The sequence below is a fragment of the Tachyglossus aculeatus genome, chromosome 10 (genome assembly GCF_015852505.1).
Source record: "Tachyglossus aculeatus isolate mTacAcu1 chromosome 10, mTacAcu1.pri, whole genome shotgun sequence".
In the NCBI taxonomy this organism is placed as follows: Eukaryota; Metazoa; Chordata; class Mammalia; order Monotremata; family Tachyglossidae; genus Tachyglossus; species Tachyglossus aculeatus.
In genome coordinates this window covers 52,631,301-52,650,728 of record NC_052075.1, presented here as the reverse complement: position 1 = coordinate 52,650,728, position 19,428 = coordinate 52,631,301, and the positions used below count along the sequence as shown (strand labels likewise).

The 19,428-nt window shown below is 51.5% G+C and overlaps 1 protein-coding gene across 1 annotated transcript in view; it reads left to right on the top strand.

The window, feature by feature from the left end:
• The first annotated feature begins 4,927 nt into the window (after positions 1-4,927).
• The window catches only part of LOC119933269 (NACHT, LRR and PYD domains-containing protein 3-like), a 29,596-nt gene continuing 15,095 nt past the window's right edge, over positions 4,928-19,428 (top strand). Inside the window, exons 1-4 of the mRNA XM_038752691.1 lie at positions 4,928-5,037; positions 12,027-12,276; positions 16,610-16,641; positions 17,538-19,269. Of these exons, the coding sequence (XP_038608619.1) occupies positions 5,034-5,037; positions 12,027-12,276; positions 16,610-16,641; positions 17,538-19,269 (2,018 nt within the window). The 5' untranslated portion in view covers positions 4,928-5,033. The remainder of the gene's footprint in view (positions 5,038-12,026; positions 12,277-16,609; positions 16,642-17,537; positions 19,270-19,428) is intronic.

Below are 19,428 nucleotides of genomic sequence, written 5' to 3'. Positions count from 1 at the left end.
CAATTATAATTGTAATAATGGCATTTATTAAGCGCTTACTATGTGCAAAGCACTGTTCTAAGCGCTGGGGAGGTTACAAGGTGATCAGGTTGTCCCACGGGGGCCTCACAGTCTTCATCCCCATTTTACAGATGAGGGAACTGAGGCCCAGAGAAGTGAAGTGACTTGCCCAAAGTCACACAGCTGACAATTGAAAGAGTCGGGATTTGAACCCATGACCTCTGACTCCAAAGCCCGGGCTCTTTCCACTGAGCCACGGTGACTTTAGGGAAGTTACTTAACTTCTGTGGGCCTCAGTTACCTCATCTGTAAAATGGGGATGAAGACTGTGAGCCCCCCGTGGGACAACCTGATCACCCTGTAACCTCCCCAGTGCTTAGAACAGTGCTTGGCACATAGTAAGCGCTTAATAAATGCTATATAAAAAAAGTCACTTCACTTCTCTGGGCCTCAGTGACCTCATCTGGAAAATGGGAATGAAGACTGTGAGCCCCCCGTGGGACAACCTGATCACCCTGTAACCTCCCCAGTGCTTAGAACAGTGCTTGGCACATAGTAAGCACTTAATAAATGCTATAAAAAAAGTCACTTCACTTCTCTGGGCCCCATCTGACCTCATCTGGAAAATGGGGATTGAAACTGTGAGCCCTTTGTGGGACAGGGACTGTGTCCAACCCGATTGGCTTGTATCCACCCCAGTGCTTAGTTCAGGGCCTGGCACACAGTAAACGCTTAACAAATACCACAGTTATTAATATTATTATTATTATTATTACCCCTCTAGGCTGTAAGCTCTTCAAATCTACCAGCTCAATTGCACTGTACTCTCCCAAGCGACTAGTACAGTGCTCTGCCTGCAGAAGGCACTTGAAAAATGCCACCGACTATTCATGCATTAAGTGGTTACTATGTACCAAACCGCGACGCTAAGCACCGGGGAAGATATAAAATAGTCAGATTCAGTCCCTGTACCACAAGCAGCTCAGAATCTAAGAGAAAGGGAGAACAGGTATTTTATCCCCATTCTACAGAGGAAGAAACCGAGGACTTGAGGGCAGGGAATGTGTCTGTTTATTGTTGCATTATACTCTCCCAAGCACTTAGCCCAATGCACTGGACAAAGTAAGTGCTCAATAAATAGGATTGACTGACTGACTAAGTCACAGGACAGGTAAGTGGCAGAGCTGGGACTAGAAACCAGGTCTCCTGATCTTTCCACTAAGCCACACTGTGCCCCGAGCAACAGAGAAAGAACTGAGGACGGGCTTAGTGGAAAGAGCACAAGCCTGGCTGACAGAGGACCTGGGTTCTAATCCTGACTCAATCAATCAATCGTATTTATTGAGCGCTTACTGTGTGCAGAGCACTGTACTAAGCGCTTGGGAAGTACAAGTTGGCAGCATAGGGAGACGGTCCCTACCCAACAGCGGGCTCACAGTCTAGAAGGGGGAGACAGACAACAAAACAAAACGTGTGGACAGGTGTCGAGTCATCAGAATAAATAGAAATAAAGCTAGATGCGCAACATTAACAGAATAAATAGGACAGTAGGTATGGACAAGTAAAATAAATAGAGTAATAAATTGTTATTATTATTATTATCCTCAACCACCATTTAATAATTATAATTACGGTATTGAAGTGCTTTCTATGTGCCAAGCGCGGGTAGATGCAAGGTAATCAGCTTGTTCCTACATGGGGCTTAATCCTCATTTTACAGATGAGGGAACTGAGGCCCAGAGAAGTGAAGTGGCTTACCCAAGGTCACACAGCAGACAAGTGGCAGAGCCGGGACTAGAACCCACGCCCTCTGACTCCCAAGGCGGTGCTCTAATCCTCTAAGCCATGTTGCTTCACTAGCCACCCTGCTTCGCGCTTGGGAGAGGACAATAGTGAGTCCCAGGCGGGACAGGCACCGTGTCCAACCTGATTTGCTCGTATTTGATTAGTGCAGTGTCTCCCCCACTCCTCCTTCTCCTCTTCAGCCTCCCTTGCTCCTCCTCCTCCCCCTCTTCCTCTCCACACCTCTCCCGATCCTCCTTTCCTGCCCCTACCTGCTCCAGGATTCCCTTCTCCCCCTCCTCTCCTGCCTCCCAATCAATCATATTTATTGATGAGCAGTAATTTAAGTGCTTACTATGTGCCAAACGCAGGTAGATGCAAGGTAATCAGCTTGTCCTACATGGGGCTCACAGTCTTAATCCCCATTTTACAGATGAGGGAACCAAGGCCCAGAGAAGTGAAGTGGCTTACCCAAGGTCACACAGCAGACAAGGGACAGAGTCGGGACTAGAACCCACGCCCTCTGACTCCCAAGCCGGTGATCTAATCCTCTAAGCCATGTTGCTTCACTAGCCACCCTGCTTCGCTGCAAACCGTGTTTGCTCTCTGACCTTGGGCAAATCACTTCACATCTTGGGGCCTCAATTTCCTCATCGTGGGGTGTGTCCGGGTGCCCCAACAGGGAAGCCACGGGCCGGGGGACGGAGGGAGGTCATAGTAGCGAGAAGGGGGAAGCTTTAGGAGGGGGCAGGGAATAGGAGGGAGGGAGAGAGGAGGGTTGGAGGCAGGGGGAGGAGAGCGAAGGGGAGACCCAGATGGGAAGGCCGCAGAAACATCTCACCCTTGGCTTTTAAGTACTGAATAATTCACCTTGCCCCTTTCTAATTTACCTCACTCCTCTCCTACTCCAACCCAGTTTCAGTCAGGCAGAAACATCTCACCCTTGGCTTTTAAGTACCGAATAATTCACCTTGCCCCTTCCTAATTTACCTCACTCCTCTCTTACTCCAACCCAGTTTCTGTGAGGCAGAAGCATCTCACCCTTGGCTTTTAAGTACCGAATAATTCACCTTGCCCCTTCCTAATTTACCTCACTCCTCTCCTACTCCAACCCAGCGCCCACACTTCACTCCTCCAATGCTAACCTACTCACTGTACCCCCATTTCGCCCACATCCTGCCTCTGGCCTAGAAAGGCCTCCCTCTTCTTATCTGACAGAAGATCATCTCCCCACCTCTAAAGCCATACTGAAAGCGCATTTCCCCTAAGAAGCCTTCTCTGACTACGCCCTCATTTCCTCTTCTTCCACTTCCCTGGGTGTCTCCTTTGCGCTTGGATTTGCATCCTTTATTCACCTCTCCCATAATCTGTAATTGTTTTAATTTATATTCATTATGAGAAGCAACCTGGCGTAATGGATAGAGCACCAGCCTGGGAGTCAGAAGGTCGTGGGTTCTAATCCTGGCTCTGCCACCTGTCAGCTGTATGACTTTGGACAAGTCACTTCGCTTCTCTGGACCTCAGTTATCTCAACTGAAAAATGGGGATTGAGACTGTCAGTCAATCATATTTATTGAGCATTTACTGTGTGCAGAGCACTGTATTGAGCGCTTGGGAGAGGACAATAGTGAGTCCCAGGTGGGACAGGCACTGTGTCCAACCTGACTTGCTCCTATTTGATTAGTGAGTGCCTGGCACATAGTAAGCGCTTAACTAATACTATAATTATTATTATTATATCCGTCTTCCCCACTGGACTTGTTGTGGACAGGGAACTTGTCTACCAGCTCGGTCATATTGTGCTCTTTGAAGCGCTTAGTACAGTGGTCTGCTCACAGTAAGCACTCAATAAATATGACTGATTGATTGATTGGGAGGCAGGAGAGGAGGGGGAGAAGGGAATCCTGGAGTAGGTGGGAGCAGGAAAGGAGGATCGGGAGAGGTGTGGAGAGGGAGAGGAAGAAGGGGAGGAGGAGGAGGAGCAAGGGAGGCTGAAGAGGAGGAGGAGGAGGAGGAGGAGCAGGGGAAGGGTGGAGGGGGGAAGACAATAATAATGACATTTGTTAAGCGCTTACAACGTGTGAAGCACTGTTCTAAGCGCTGGGGGGGATACAAAGTGATCAGGTTGTCCTGCATGTGGCTCACAGTCTTCATCCCCATTTGACAGATGAGGTAACTGAGGCTCAGACAAGTTAAGTGACTTGCCCAAGGTCATAGAGCAGACATACGGTGGAGCTGGGATTAGATAATAAGGGCACTCATTAAGCGCTTGCTCCATGCCAAGTGCTGTTCTAGGCGCTAGGGTAGATACGAGTTCATTCATCCATTCAATCGTAATTATTGTGCGCTCACGGTGTGAAGAGCACTGTACTAAGCGCTTGGGAAGTACAAATCTTTAACAGGTTAATCAGGAGGGGTGGAGAGGAGGAGGGGAGAGGCAGGAGAGGGGGATGTAGGCTGTGAGCCGGTTGTGGGTAGGGACTGTCTCTCTTTTGTGGCCGAATTGTAGTTTCTAAGCACTTAGTCCAGTGCTCTGCGCACAGTAAGCGCTCAGTAAATACGATTGAATGAATGAATGAGTGAAGCCTGTTGGCTCAGTGGAAAGAGCTTGGAGTCAGAGGTCATGGGTTCGGATCCCGACTCCGCCGATTGTCAGCTGTGTGACTTTGAGCAAGTCACTTCACTTCTCTGGGCCTCAGTTCCCTCATCTGTCAAATGGGGATGAAGACTGTGAGGCCCCCGTGGGACAGCCCGAGCACCTTGTAGCCTCCCCAGCTGTTCGAACAGTGCTTTGCACGTAGTAAGCGCTTAATAAATGCCATTATTATTATTATCATTATGTCTGTCTCCCTCCTTCTGGACTGTGAGCCCATTGTGGGCAGTGGTTCTCTCTCTCTGTCGCTGAACTGTAGTTTCTAAGGGGTGAGCCCAGTGCTCTGCACACAGTGAGCGCTCAATAAAGGCGATGGGAGGGACTGAAAGGGAGAGGGACTGGTGGGGAGGAGGGCGGGGAGGAGGCGGGGGTTTGGGCAGAGGGGGGAGAGGGGGCAGAGGGGGGAGAGAGGGGAGAGGGGAGGGCAAGCAGGGAGGCCGAGTAGGGGGCCGGGGCCCCGCCCGGGCGGCCCGTTTCCCGGAACTCGTGGGGCTGGGGAGCCTTTCGGTTTCCCGTGCCGCCGCGCTGGGCCCCGGGGGCCACCGGGGCCACCGGGGGCTGGCGCCGAGGCCCACCACCGGCCTGACCCCTCGCACCGATGGGTGAGGGGGCGCCGCGTCCACGGGGGCCCCGGAGGACAGGGAGAGGGAGGACCGGGGGAGGAGGGAGGGGGAGGAGGGTGGGGAGGGGAGGGACAAGGCGGGTGGGGGAGAGGAGCCGGGGAGAAGGAGGAGGGGGGGGCGGGAGGGGGGGGGAGGACGGGGGGAGGGAGAAGGGGAGAAGAGAGGGAGAGGGGATGGGGAGGAGGGGGAGAAGGGGATGGGGAGGAGGGGGAGGACAGGGAGAGTGAGGAGGGGAGAGGGAGGGGAGGGAGGGGAGAGAGGGGGAGAAGGGATGGGGGACGAGGGGGAGAAGGGGAAGGGGGAGGAGAGGGAGAGGGGGAGAAGGAGGAGGGGGAGAACAGGGAGGGGGAGGAGGGGGAGGAGGGGAGAGTGAGGAGGGGGAGAAGGGGGAGAAGGAGGATGGGGAGAAAGGGAGAGGGGGGTGGGGGAGAGGAGGGGGAGAAGGGGAAGGGTGAGGAGAGGAAGGGGGGAGAAGGAGGAGGGAGACAGGACAAGGAGAAGGGGATGAACAGGGAGAGGTGAGGAGGGGGAGAATGAGGAGAGGGAGGGGAGAGGAGGGAGAAGGGATGGGTGAGGAAGGGGAGAAGGGGAAGGGTGAGGAGAGGGAGAGGGGGAGAAGGAGGGGGGGGGACAGGAGAAGGGGATGGGGAGGAGGGGGAGAACAGGGAGAGTGAGGAGGGGAGAAGGGGAGAGTGGGGGGGAAGAAGGGGAGAAGGGGATGGGGAGGAGGGGGAGAAGAGGGAGAAGGGGGATGGGTAAGAGGAGGGGGGAGAAGGGGAAGGGTGAGGAGAGGGAGGGGGAGAAGGAGGAGGGGGGAGAAGAGGGAGAAGGGGGATGGATGAGATGAGGGGGGAGAAGGGGAAGGGTGAGGAGGGGGGAGAGGGGGAGGGGGACAGGAGAAGGGGAGAAGGGGATGGGGAGGAGGGGGAGAACAAGGAGAGTGAGGAGGGGGAGAATGAAGGATAGGGAGGGGAGAAGAGGGAGAAGGGATGGGGAGAAGGGGGAGAAGGGGATGGTGAGGAGGGGGAGAACAAGGAGAGTGAGGAGGGGGAGAATGAGAGGGAGGGGAGAGAGAGGGAGAAGGGATGGGGAAGAAGGGGGAGAAGGGGAAGGGTGAGGCGAGGGAGAGGGGGAGAAGGAGGAGGGGGAGAGGAGAAGGGGAGAAGGGGATGGTGAGGGGGGAGAACAGGGAGGGGGAGGAGGGGGAGAGCAGGAGGGGGAGGTGGGGGAGAAGGGGGAGAACAGGGAGAGTGAGGAGGGGGAGGAGGGGGAGAACGGAGAGTGAGGTGGGGGAGGGGAGAAGAGGGGGAAGGGGGATGGCTGGGGAGGGGGAGAATAAATACCACTGATTGATTGAGAAGGAGGGGGAGAGGAGAAAGAGGAGGGGAGGAAAAGTGTGTCTATCGATCAGTGGTAACGATTTACCAACACACTGTACTTTCCCAAGCGCTGGGGTCAGTGCCCTGCGCACAGTGAGTACTCAGTAAATACCACTCACTGACTGATTAACGGGAAGGACGGGGAGGAGGAAGGACAGAAGGAGGGGGGAGAAAGGTGAGGAAGAAGGAGAGAAGGGAGATGAGGAGGAGGAGAAGAAGGGGGAGGAGAGGAAGAAGAGGGGGGGAAAGAAGTGGGGGGCCGGGGGCAAAGTCAGTGGCCAAGCTGAAGGCTAACACTCACATCCAGTGCTTAGACCAGTGCTTGGCACATAGTAAGCGCTTAACAATTGCAGTCATTATTATCTCTAATGGTGCCCCACCCCAGGGGCACAAACCCAAGGATCCCTCCTCCTCCCCATCCCCATGTCTCTCTCCTTTTGGTGTACGCCTGTGTGTTTCTTCCCTCTGCTTGGGAGGTGGCAGATTCTAGTGGACGAAGCCCTGGACTGGAAATCAGGAGTCTGTATTTGGCCCCCCTCTTCCTTTATTCATCAATAATAATAATAATAATAATAATAATGTTATTTGTTAAGCACTTTTACTTTGTGCCAAGCACTGTTCTAAGCCCTGGGGTAGATACAAGGTAATCAGGTTGTCCCACGTGGGGCTCACAGTCTTAATCCCCACTTTACAGATGAGGTAACTGAGGCACAGAGAAGTTAAGTGATTTGTCCAAAGTCACCCAGCTGACAAGTGGTGGAGCCGGTATTAGAATCCAAGATCTCTGACTCCCAAGTCTGGGCTTTTTCCACCAAGCTACACGGCTTCTTGTGGGCCTGGGAGACAGAAGGTCATGGGTTCTAATCCTGGCTCTACCCCTTGTCTGCTGTGTGACCTAGGGCAAGTCACTTCTCTTCTCTGAGCCTCAGTTACCTCATCCCCAAAAGGGGGATTGAGACTGTGAGCCCCACATCAATCAATCAATCATATTTATTGAGCACTTACTGTGTGCAGAGCACTGTACTAAGTGCTTAATGGGACGGGGGCTGTGTCCAACCTGATTTGCTTGTATCCATCTCAGCGCTTAGTACAGTGCCTGGCATGTAATGATAGCATTTAGCATTTATATAGTGCCTACTATGTGCAAAGCACTGTTCTAAGTGCTGGGGAGGTAACAAGGTGACCAGGTTGTCCCACGGGGGGCTCACAGTCTTCATCCCCATTTTCCAGATGAGGAAACTGAGGCCTAGAGAAGTTAAGTAACTTGCCCAAAGTCACACAGCTGACAAGTGTATATATATATATATATATATATATATATATGTTTGTACATATTTATTACTCTATTTATTTATTTATTTATTTATTTTACTTGTACATATCTATTTATTTTATTTTGTTAGTATGTTTGGTTTTGTTCTCTGTCTCCCCCTTTTAGACTGTGAGCCCACAGCTGGGTAGGGACTGTCTCTATATGTTGCCAATTTGTACTTCCCAAGCGCTTAGTACAGTGCTCTGCACATAGTAAGCGCTCAATAAATACGATTGATGATGACGATGAAGTGGCGGAGCTGGGATTTGAACCCATGACCTCGGACTCCAAAGGCCGGGCTCTTTCCACTGAGCCACGCTGCTTCTCACTGAGCCACGCTGCTTCTCAGCATGTACTAACATGTAGTAAGCGCTTAACTAATACCACAATTATTGCAGCTCACAGCCTTAATCCCATTGCCCAGATGAGCTAACTGAGGCCCAGAGAAGCAAAATGACTTGTCCAAGTGGCGGAGCTGGAATTGGAACCCTAGGGCTTTTTAGCTCCCAGGCCCAGGGTCTACCCACTAGGTCGCCTGGAGACACCATCTCTCCCTTCTCCCCCAGGGAGTCCGTGAGGTATATGTTTGTACAGATTTATTACTCTATTTATTTATTTATTTTACTTGTACATATCTATTCTATTTATTTTATTTTGTTAGTATGTTTGGTTTTGTCTCCCCCTTTTAGACTGTGAGCCCACTGTTGGGTAGGGACTGTCTCTATATGTTGCCAATTTGTACTTCCCAAGCGCTTAGTACAGTGCTCTGCACATAGTAAGCGCTCAATAAATACGATTGATGATGATGATCCCCCCTTCTTACCTCCTTCCCTTCCCCACTGCACCTGTATATATGTATATATGTTTGTACAGATTTATTACTCTATTTATTTATTTATTTTACTTGTACATATCTATTCTATTTATTTTATTTTGTTAGTATGTTTGGTTTTGTCTCCCCCTTTTAGACTGTGAGCCCACTGTTGGGTAGGGACTGTCTCTATATGTTGCCAATTTGTACTTCCCAAGCGCTTAGTACGGTGCTCTGCACATAGTAAGCGCTCAATAAATACGATTGATGATGATGATGATGATGACCCTTGGTATCCCCCCTCAAAATCCACACAGGCCTCTCCGGCACGGAGAAGGAGGGGGAGCTGAAATATTGGTCAGTGGGAGGGGACGGGAAGAAAGAAAAGAAACTGAGAGCAGTGTTCACCGGCTGCAGGGGGAGAGGAAGGGGAGGGTGGCTGGGGAAACAGAAAATGCTTTGAAAATTTCCATTCAAGAGGGGTGGGGAATCATAAACGCTTCCTTTTTTGGGGCAGGTGTTAACCATAATATCATCTTTTAAGTGGAAGCACCCAGCCAAGGACTGTACTAAGTACGGTATTAGCAGATTAGCTCAAAGGGAGCTTGTCCCCATTTTCCAGACAAGGAAACTGAGGCCCGTTCATTCATTCAATCGTATTTACTGAGCGCTTACTGTGTGCAGAGCACTGTGCTAAGCGCTTGGGAAGTACAAGTTGGCAACGTATAGAGATGGTCCCTACCCAACAATGAGCTCACGGTCTGGAGCGGGAGACAGACATTAAAACAAATAGATAAAACAATAAATTACAGATAGATACATATGTGCCGTGGGGAGTCATTCATTCAATCGTATTTATTGAGCACTTACTGTGTGCAGAGCACTGTGCTAAGCTCTTGGGAAGTACAAGTTGGCAACGTATAGAGATGGTCCCTACCCAACAATGAGCTCACGGTCTGGAGCGGGAGACAGACATTAAAACAAATAGATAAAACAATAAATTACAGATAGATACATATGTGCTGTGGGGAGTCATTCATTCAATCGTATTTATTGAGCGCTTACTGTGTGCAGAGCACTGTACTAAGCGCTTGGGAAGTACAAGTTGGCAACGTATAGAGACGATCCCTACCCAACAATGGGCTCACAGTCTAGAAGATGGGAGGGAGGATGAATACAGCAGGCCCATGCTCTATCTACTGGATTACTCGTACTGAGCGCTTACTGTGTGCAAAGCACTGTACAAAGTGTTTGGGAGAGTACGATATTACAGAATTGGTAAGCACGAGGTTTCTGCCCACGGGTTTACATTCGAGAGGGCCAGACGTAAGGTTCAAAGCTCAATCCTGGATCTCCTATTCCCCATCTAACCCTCAATCCCTTGGGAAGTTCATCCACTTACCGTAGGTGCTTAGTACAGTACCTGCACACAGAAAGACAAGCCGTGTGATCTAGTGGACAGAGCCCGGGCCTGGGAAACAGAGGACACAGCCGTTCGTCTGTGCTGTGGGACCTCGGGCGAGTCACTTCTCTGGGCCTCAGTGATCTCATCCGAGCGGTATTTTACAGATGAGGGAACTGAGGGTCAGAGAAATGAAGTGACTTACCCAAGGTCACACAGCAGACATGTGGCAGAGCCGGGATTCGAACCCAGGTCCTCCTGGATCCCCCAGGCCCGGGCTCTATCCACCAGGCTAAGCTGCTTAGAATCCATACCCCTCCCCAGAGTCAGCTGCGCCTCCAGTTTCCCTCCCTCAATCAATCAGTGGCATTTATGGAGCGCTTTCTGTGTGCAGAACTCTGGGAGAGTCCAATACAACAGAGTTGGTAGATGGATTCCCTGCCCACAGCGAGCTTACAGTCTAGAGGGGGAGACCGACATTAATCAGTGAGTCTATCTATGGTATTTATGCAGCGCCTACAGTGTGCAGAGCACTGCAATAATAATAATAATGATGACATTTGTTAAGCGCTTACTATGTGCAGAGCACTGTTCTAAGTGCTGGGGGAGATACAAGGTGATCAAGTTGTCCCACGTGGGGCTCACAGTCTTAATCCCCATTTTACAGATGAGGTAACTGAGGCTCAGAGAAGTTAAGTCACACAGCAGATGTGGCGGAGCGGAATTCGAACCCATGACCTCTGACTCCAAAGCCCGTGCTCTTTCCACTGAGCCACGCTGCTTCTGTACCCAGCGCTTGAGAGGGTCCGATAACGACGGAGTCGGTAGACCCATTCCCTGCCCTCCAGGAGCTTTCAGTCAATCAATCAATCAATCAATCATATTTATTGAGCGATTACTGTGTGCAGAGCACTGTGCTAAGCGCTTGGGAAGTACAAGTCGGTCTCCCCGTCTAGACCGTCAGCTCTTCGTGGGCCGGGAGCGTGTCTGCTTACTGTTGTCTAGAGAAGCAGCGTGGCTCGGTGGAAAGAGCCCGGGCTTTGGAGTCGGAGGTCATGGGTTCTAATCCCTGCTCCACCACTTGTCAGCTGTGTGACTTTGGGCAAGTCACTTCACTTCTCTGGGCCTCAGTTCCCCCATCTGTAAAATGGGGATGAAGACTGGGAGCCCCCTGTGGGACAACCTGATCACCTTGTAACCTCCCCAGTGCTTAGAACAGTGCTTTGCACATAGTAAGCGCTTAATAAATGCCATTATTATTATTATTGTCCCCTGCACATGGTAAGCGCTCAGTAAATAGAACGGGCTGAACGAACGAATGAACCGCGTTCGTTTCTCTGCGCACTGAGCCACGCAGAGAAGCCGCGTGGCTCAGTGGGAAAGAGCCCGGGCTTTGGAGTCAGAGGTCATGGGTTCAAATCCCGGCTCCACCACTTGTCAGGTGGGTGACTTTGGGCAAGTCACTTCACTTCTCTGGGCCTCAGTTCCCCAGTCGGCAAAATGGGGATGAAGACTGGGAGCCCCCCGTGGGACAACCTGATCAACCAATCAATCAATCAATCAATCGTATTTATTGAGCGCTTACTATGTGCAGAGCACTGGACTAAGCGCTTGGGAAGTACAAATTGGCAACATATAGAGACAGTCCCTACCCAACAGTGGGCTCACAGTCTAAAAGGGGGAGACAGAGAACAAAACCAAACATACTACCAAAATAAAATAAACAGGATAGATATGTACAAGTAAAATAAATAAATAAATAGAGTAATAATTATGTACAAACATATATACAGGTGCTGTGGGGAAGGGAAGGAGGTAAGATGGGGAGGATGGAGAGGGAGACGAGGGGGAGAGGAAGGAAGGGGCTTAGTCTGGGAATCGCCTCTCCAGCGCTTAGAATGCTGCTTTGCACATAGTAAGCGCTTAATAAATGCTATTATTATTATTATTATCATCATCATCATCATCATTATTATTATTATTATTATCATCATCATCATCATTATTATTATTATTATTATTATTATTATTATTATTGTGAATCTCCCCTCCTCCTCCCCACAGCTCTGCACTTTGTGGACCGGTACCGGGGGCAGTTGATCGGGCGGGTCACGTCGGTGAAACCGCTGCTGGACCTTCTGCATGGCAAGGTGTTGTCCGAGGAACAATATCGGACTGTACTGGCCCGGGCGACCAGCTTCGATCAGATGAGGGAACTCTTCGCCTACCTCCCCTCCTGGGACGTGGACGGCAAGGAACTCCTTTACCAGGCCATATGGCAAATCCACCCCCAGCTGGTGGCGGAACTGGAGAGGTATACTATCCCTACCATCCCCTTCCCCCCACTTTTTAAAAATCATATTTATTAAGCGCATACTGTGTGCAGAACACTGTACTAAGCCCTTGGGAGAGGGTGGTCTAACAATAATAATAATAGTGATGACAGTTATTAAGCGCTTAGTATGTTCAAAGCACTGTTCTAAGCGCTGGGGAGGTTACAATAATAATAATAATGGCATTTATTAAGCGCTTACTATGTGCAAAGCACTGTTTAAAGCACTGGGGAGGTTACAATAATAATAATAATAATAGTGGCATTTATTAAGAGCTTACTATGTGCAAACATTGTTCTAAGCACTGGGGAGGTTACAATAATAATGATAATAATAATGGCATTTATTAAGCGCTTAGTATGTGCGAAGCACTGTTCTAAGCACTGGGGAGGTTACAATAATAATAATAATAATGATGGCATTTATTAAGCGCTTACTATGTGCAAAGCACTGCTCTAAGCTCTGGGGAGGTTACAATAATAATAATAGTAGTGGAATTTATTAAGAGCTTACTATGTGCAAAGCATTGTTCTAAGCACTGGGGAGGTTACAATAATAATAATAATAATGGCATTTATTAAGTGCTTAGTATGTGGAAAGCACCGTTCTAAGCACTGGGGAGGTTACAATAATAATAATAATAATAATGGCATTTATTAAGTGCTGGGTATGTGCAAAGCACTGTTCTAAGCACTGGGGAGGTTACAATAATAATGATAATAATAACGGCATTTATTAAGCACTTACTACATGCAAAGCACTGTTCTAAGCGCTGGGGAGGTTACAATAATAATAATAATGATGGCATTTATTAAGCACTTACTATGTGCAAAGCACTGTTCTAAGCGCTGGGGAGGTTACAATAATAATAATAATGATGGCATTTGTTAAGCACTTACTATGTGCAAAGCACTGTTCTAAGTGCTGGGGAGGTTACAATAATAATAATAATAGTGGCATTTATTAAGAGCTTACTATGTGCAAAGCACTGTTCTAAGCACTGGGGAGGTTACAATAATAATGATAATAATGATGGCATTTATTAAGCGCTTACTATGTGCAAATCACTGTTTTAAGCATTGGGGAGGTTACAATAATAATAATAATGATGGCATTTATTAAGTGCTTACTATGTGCAAAGCATTGTTCTAAGCACTGGGGAGGTTACAATAATAATAATAATAATAATTGCATTTATTAAGCTCTTACTATGTGCAAAGCACTGTTCTAAGTGCTGGGGAGGTTACAATAATAATGATAATAGTGGCATTTATTAAGAGCTTACTATGTGCAAAGCATTGTTCTAAGCGCTGGGGAGGTTACAATAATAATAATAATAACGGCATTTATTCAGCGCTTACTATGTGCAAAGCACTGTTCTAAGCGCTGGGGAGGTTACAAGGTGATCAGGCTGTCCCACGGGGGGCTCACAGTTTGCATCCCCATTTTACAGATGAGGTAACTGAGGCACAGAGAAGTGAAGTGACTTGCCCAAAGTCACACAGCTGACAGTTGGCGGAGCCGGGATTTGAACCCATGACCTCTGACTCCAAAGCCTGGGCTCTTTATTTGTTAAAAACAATATTTGTTAAGTGTTTACTATTGGGCAGGCACTGTACAAAGTGCTGGGGGTATTTACAGCTTGGAGAAGCAGCGTGGCTCAGTGGAAAGAGCCCGGGCTTGAGAGTCAGAGGTCATGGGTTCTAATCCCGGCCGCCACTTGTCAGCTGTGTGACTTTGGGCAGGTCACTTCACTTCTCTGGGCCTCAGTTCCCTCATCTGTAAAATGGGGATGAAGACTGTGAGCCCCACGTGGGACAACCTGATTAACTTGTATCCCCCCCAACGCTTAGAACAGTGCTTTGCACATAGTAAGCGCTTAACACATGCCATTATTATGATTATTATTATTACAAACATCAGGTTGGCCACAGTCCTCATCCTTCTTGGGGCTCAAAGACCTACTTCCCATTTTACAGATGAGGTAACTGAGGCTCAGAGAATCAATCTATCAATGAATGGTATTTATTGAGTGCATACTATGTGCAGAGCACCATTCTAAGCGCTTGGAAGAGTACAAGACAATAGAATAGCAGAAACGTTCCCTGCCCATAGTGAGTTGACAGGTTAGAGAAGTGAGGTAAATAATTTTAGCTTTAATTCTGTTTGTTCTGACGACTTGACACCTGTCCACATGTTTTGTTTGGTTGTCTGTCTCCCCCTTCTAAACTTTGAGCCCGTTGTTGGGTAAGGACCTTCTCTATATGTTGGCAACCTGTACTTCCCAAGCGCTTAGTACAGTGCTCTGCACACAGTAAGCGCTCAATAAATATGATTGAATGAATGAATGAAAGTGACTCACCCAAGGTCACACAGCAGACAAGCAATGGAGCCGGGATTAGAACCCAGGTACTCTGGTTCCCAGGCCTGCTTCCTGGGGCCTAGAGGACCCTCGCCCCTAACTCCTGGGCAGTGTTGGGATCAACCCCCCCCACCCCCTCCCCTCCAGCCTCATCTGCCCCTGGTCACCCCTCCCCAAACACACCCCAGGCTGAGCCCTCTGCCTTCAAACATGCCCATGTCTCTCCCATCCTAAAAAAACCCTCTCTTGACCCCCACCTCACCTTCTAGTTATCGGCCCATCTCCCTCCTACCATTCCTTTCCAAACTCCTCGAACGAGTCATCTACACGTGCTGCCTCGAATTCCTCAACACCAACTCTCTCCTCGACCCCCTCCAGTCTGGCTTCCATCCCCTACATTCCACGGAAACTGCCCTCTCAAAGGTCACCATGACCTCCTGCTTGCCAAATCCAACGGCTCCTACTCTGTCCTAATCCTCCTCGACCTCTCAGCTGCCTTCGACACTGTGGACCACCCCCTTCTCCTCAACACGCTATCCGACCTTGGCTTCACAGACTCCGTCCTCTCCTCGTTCTCCTCTTATCTCTCCGGTCGTTCATTCTCAGTCTCTTTTGCAGGCTCCTCCTCCCCCTCCCATCCCCTTATGGTGGGGGTTCCCCAAGGTTCAGTTCTCGGTCCCCTTCTATTCTCGATCTACACTCACTCCCTTGGTGACCTCATTCGCTCCCACGGCTTCAACTATCATCTCTACGCTGATGACACCCAGATCTACATGTCTGCCCCTGCTCTCTCCCCCTCCCTCCAGGCTCGCATCTCCTCCTGCCTTCAGGACATCTCCATCTGGATGTCTGCCCGCCACCTCAAACTCAACATGTCCAAGACTGAACTCCTTGTCTTCCCTCCCAAACCCTGCCCTCTCCCTGACTTTCCCATCACTGTTGACAGCACTACCATCCTTCCCATCTCACAAGCCCGCAAACTTGGTGTCGTCCTCAACTCTGCTCTCTCATTTACCCCTCACATCCAAGCCGTCACCAAAACCTCCCGGTCTCAGCTCCGCAACATTGCCAAGATCCGCCCTTTCCTCTCCATCCAAACCGCTACCCTGCTCGTTCAAGCTCTCATCCTATCCCGCCTGGACTACTGCATCAGCCTCCTCTCTGATCTCCTATCCTCGTGTCTCTCCCCACTTCAATCCATACTTCATGCCGCTGCCCGGATTGTCTTTGTCCAGAAACGCTCTGGGCATGTTACTCCCCTCCTCAAAAATCTCCAGTGGCTACCAATCTGCGCATCAGGCAGAAACTCCTCCCCCTGGGCTTCAAGGCTGTCCATCCATCACCTCGCCCCCTCCTACCTCACCTCCCTTCTCTCCTTCTACAGCCCAGCCCGCACCCTCCGCTCCTCTGCTGCTAATCTCCTCACCGTGCCTCGTTCTCACCTGTCCCACCATTGACCCCCAGCCCACGTCATCCCCCGGGCCTGGAATGCCCTCCCTCTCCCCATCCGCCAAGCTAGCTCTCTTCCTCCCTTCAAGGCCCTACTGAGAGCTCACCTCCTCCAGGAGGCCTTCCCAGACTGAGCCCCCTCCTTCCTCTCCCCCCTCGCCCCCCTCTCCATCCCCACCGTCTTACCTCCTTCCCTTCCCCACAGCACCTGTATATATGTATATATGTTTGTACAGATTTATTACTCTATTTATTTATTTTACTTGTACATATCTATTCTATTTATTTTATTTTGTTAATATGTTTGGCTTTGTTCTCTGTCTCCCCCTTCTAGACTGTGAGCCCACTGTTGGGTAGGGACTGTCTCTATATGTTGCCAACTTGTACTTCCCAAGCGCTTAGTACAGTGCTCTGCACACAGTAAGCACTCAATAAATACGATTGATTGATTGATTGTTTGAGACTCACAGTGACAATCTCATCTGCCTCTGTCCCAACTGCAGGCAGCCGTCGGAGGGTGTGAGCCTGGTGGAGGGTGAGTATTCTGCGAGGGGGTCTGGGACCCCCGGACTCGTGCCCTGGGAGGGGGCGGTTAAGGTGGTCAAACATGGGAGCCCTCAGAGCACAGATGAGGGAAGTGTGAGGTGGTCGGGACCCCCAGCCCATCCCTCGGAAACCCCTCCCCACCTTAAGAGGCCCCGAAAAATCCCACCCCCAGCCTGGCTGAAGGGATGGGCCTAGAGGTCATTTCCCAGTAATAATAACAATAATATTAATAATGATGATGTGGCATTTGTTAAGTGCTTACTATGTGCCAGGCACTGTGCTAAGCGCTGGTATGGATACAAGCAGTTTGGGTTGGACGCAGCCCCTGTCATTCATTCATTCATTCAATCATATTTATTAAGCGCTTGCTGTGTGCAGAGCACTGTACTAAGCGGCTTGGGAAAGTACAGTACTACAATAAACAGTAACATTCCCTGCCCACAATGAACTCACAGTTTCAGTAAGCGCTCGATAGATGTCTACATGTTTTGTTGTGTTGTCTGTTTCCCCCTTCAAGACTGCGAGCCCGTTGTTGGGTAGGGACCGTCTCTATCGGTTGCCGACTTGTACTTCCCAAGCGCTTAGTCCAGTGCTCTACACACAGAAAGTGCTCAATAAATACGATTGAATGAAGGAAGGAAGGACGGGAAAGCCCGATGTGGATGGGAGATGTGTCTGTTCCCTGTTCTATGGTGCTCTCCCAAGCGCTTAGTACAGCGCTCTGCACGCAGAAAGCGCTCGGACAATCCGATTGAAAGAATGAATGGGAAGGGACTAGGGGTGCCCTGAAGGAGGGTTCAGAGATGGGAGGGGGCTGGGCCCGGGGAAGGGCTGGGGAGGGGGAAAATCCGCCGTCCCCTAACCCGCTCGACGCCTCCGGCCCAGATTACCGGGAGAAGTACTTAAAGCACGTGAAGTGGAAGTTCCAGTACCTGGAGGAGAGGAACGCCCGTCTGGGGGAGAAGGTGGCCCTGGGCCTGCGCTACACCCCGCTGCTGCTGGTGGAGGAACATCGTAATCTGCCCCAGCGCCAGCACGAGCTCCTGGCCCTGGGCCGCCCGCCCACTTCCCGGGTCCCGCGCCGGGTCCGCGTGGACGCCCTCTTCGACCCGGACGCGGAGGGCCTGGAGCCCCCGCTCACGGTGGTCCTTCAGGGGGCCGCGGGCATCGGGAAGACTGTGCTGGCCCGGAAGGTCATGCTGGACTGGGCGGCGGGCACCCTCTACCCGGGCCGCTTCGACTTCGCCTTCTACGTCCACTGTCGGGAGCTGAACCTGAAGAGGAAGCGCAGCGCGGTCCAGCTGATCCAGCAGTGCTGCAACGACGACAGCATCCCGCTCTCCAAGATCTCCCAGCGGCCGGACCGGCTCCTCTTCCTGGTGGACGGCTTCGACGAGCTCGGCTGGTCCTCGGGCGGCTGGGCGGCGGAGAAGGACGACGACGACGACGACGACGACGACCTGTTCGTCGACTGGAGGGACGAGAAGCCGGTCGGGTCGCTCCTGGCCCACCTGATCCGCAAGCGGCTCTTCCCCAAGGCCTCTCTGATCATCACCACGCGGCCGGCCGCCGCCGAGGGCCTCCGCCCGCTCCTCAGGTGGCCCCGGCGGGCCGAGATCCTGGGCTTCTCCGAGGCGGAGAGGGCCGAGTATTTCCACCGCTACTTCCCGGATCCCGGGCAGGCCGAGAGGGCCCTGGCCTTCATCCAGGAGAACGACGTCCTCTTCACCATGTGCTTCGTCCCGCTGGTCTGCTGGATCGTCTGCACGGGGCTGAGGCAGCAGATGGAGCGCGGGGAGGACCTCGCCCAGGCCTCCAAGACCACCACGGCCGTCTACCTGGCCTTCCTGTCTTCCCTCCTCCGGCCGGCCCGCCACTTGCCTTCCCGGGTCCCGCCCGCCCACCTCCGCGGCCTGTGCTCCCTGGCGGCGGACGGGATCCTGAGCCAAAGGGTCCTGTTCCGGGAAGCCGACCTCCGGAAACACGGCCTCCCGGAAGACGGCGTCTCCGCCTTCCTGCACGTGGACGTCTTCGAGAAGGACGCCGACTGCGAGACGCTCTTCAGCTTCGTCCACCTGACCTTCCAGGAGTTCTTCGCCGCCCTATTCTACCTGCTGGGCCCTGACGAGGCGAGACCCGGGGCCGGGCCGGGCCCCGTGCCGGACGTGCGGACCCTCCTCCGGCACTATCGGCTGTGTGACACCGGCTTCCTGACGCTCACCGTGCGCTTCCTGTTCGGGCTCCTGAACCGCGAGCGCGTGGCCGACCTGAAGGAGAAGATGGACTGCGTCGTGTGCCCGGAGGCCCGGCCGGCCCTGGTCGAGTGGATCAACGCGTCCGCGCAGAAGGAAGTCCTGCCCGGGCCCACGCTCCAGTGGCTCTACTGCTTCTACGAGATCCAGGAGGTGGACTTCGTGGAGCGGGCGATGGGGAGCTTCCGGAAGATCGACGTCGACGTCCGCACCCGGATGGACCAGATCGCGGTGGCCTTCTGCCTCCGGAACAGCCGGAACCTGTGCTCTATCGAACTGATGAGGTTTTTTAATGTTCAAGAAGAAGAGGCGGCGGTGGCGGCGGCGGCGGCAGCGGCAGGAACGCCGAAGGCGGCTGCCTACCAGTAAGGGTCACGGTCCCATCAGGGCGTTTTTGGAGCCCTTACTTTATTTTTCCATGGTATTTGTTAAACGCTTACTATGTGCCAGGCACTGACTAAGCGCCGGGGTAGGCACAAGGTAATCGAGTTGGATACAGTCCCCGTCCCACATGGGGTTCACGG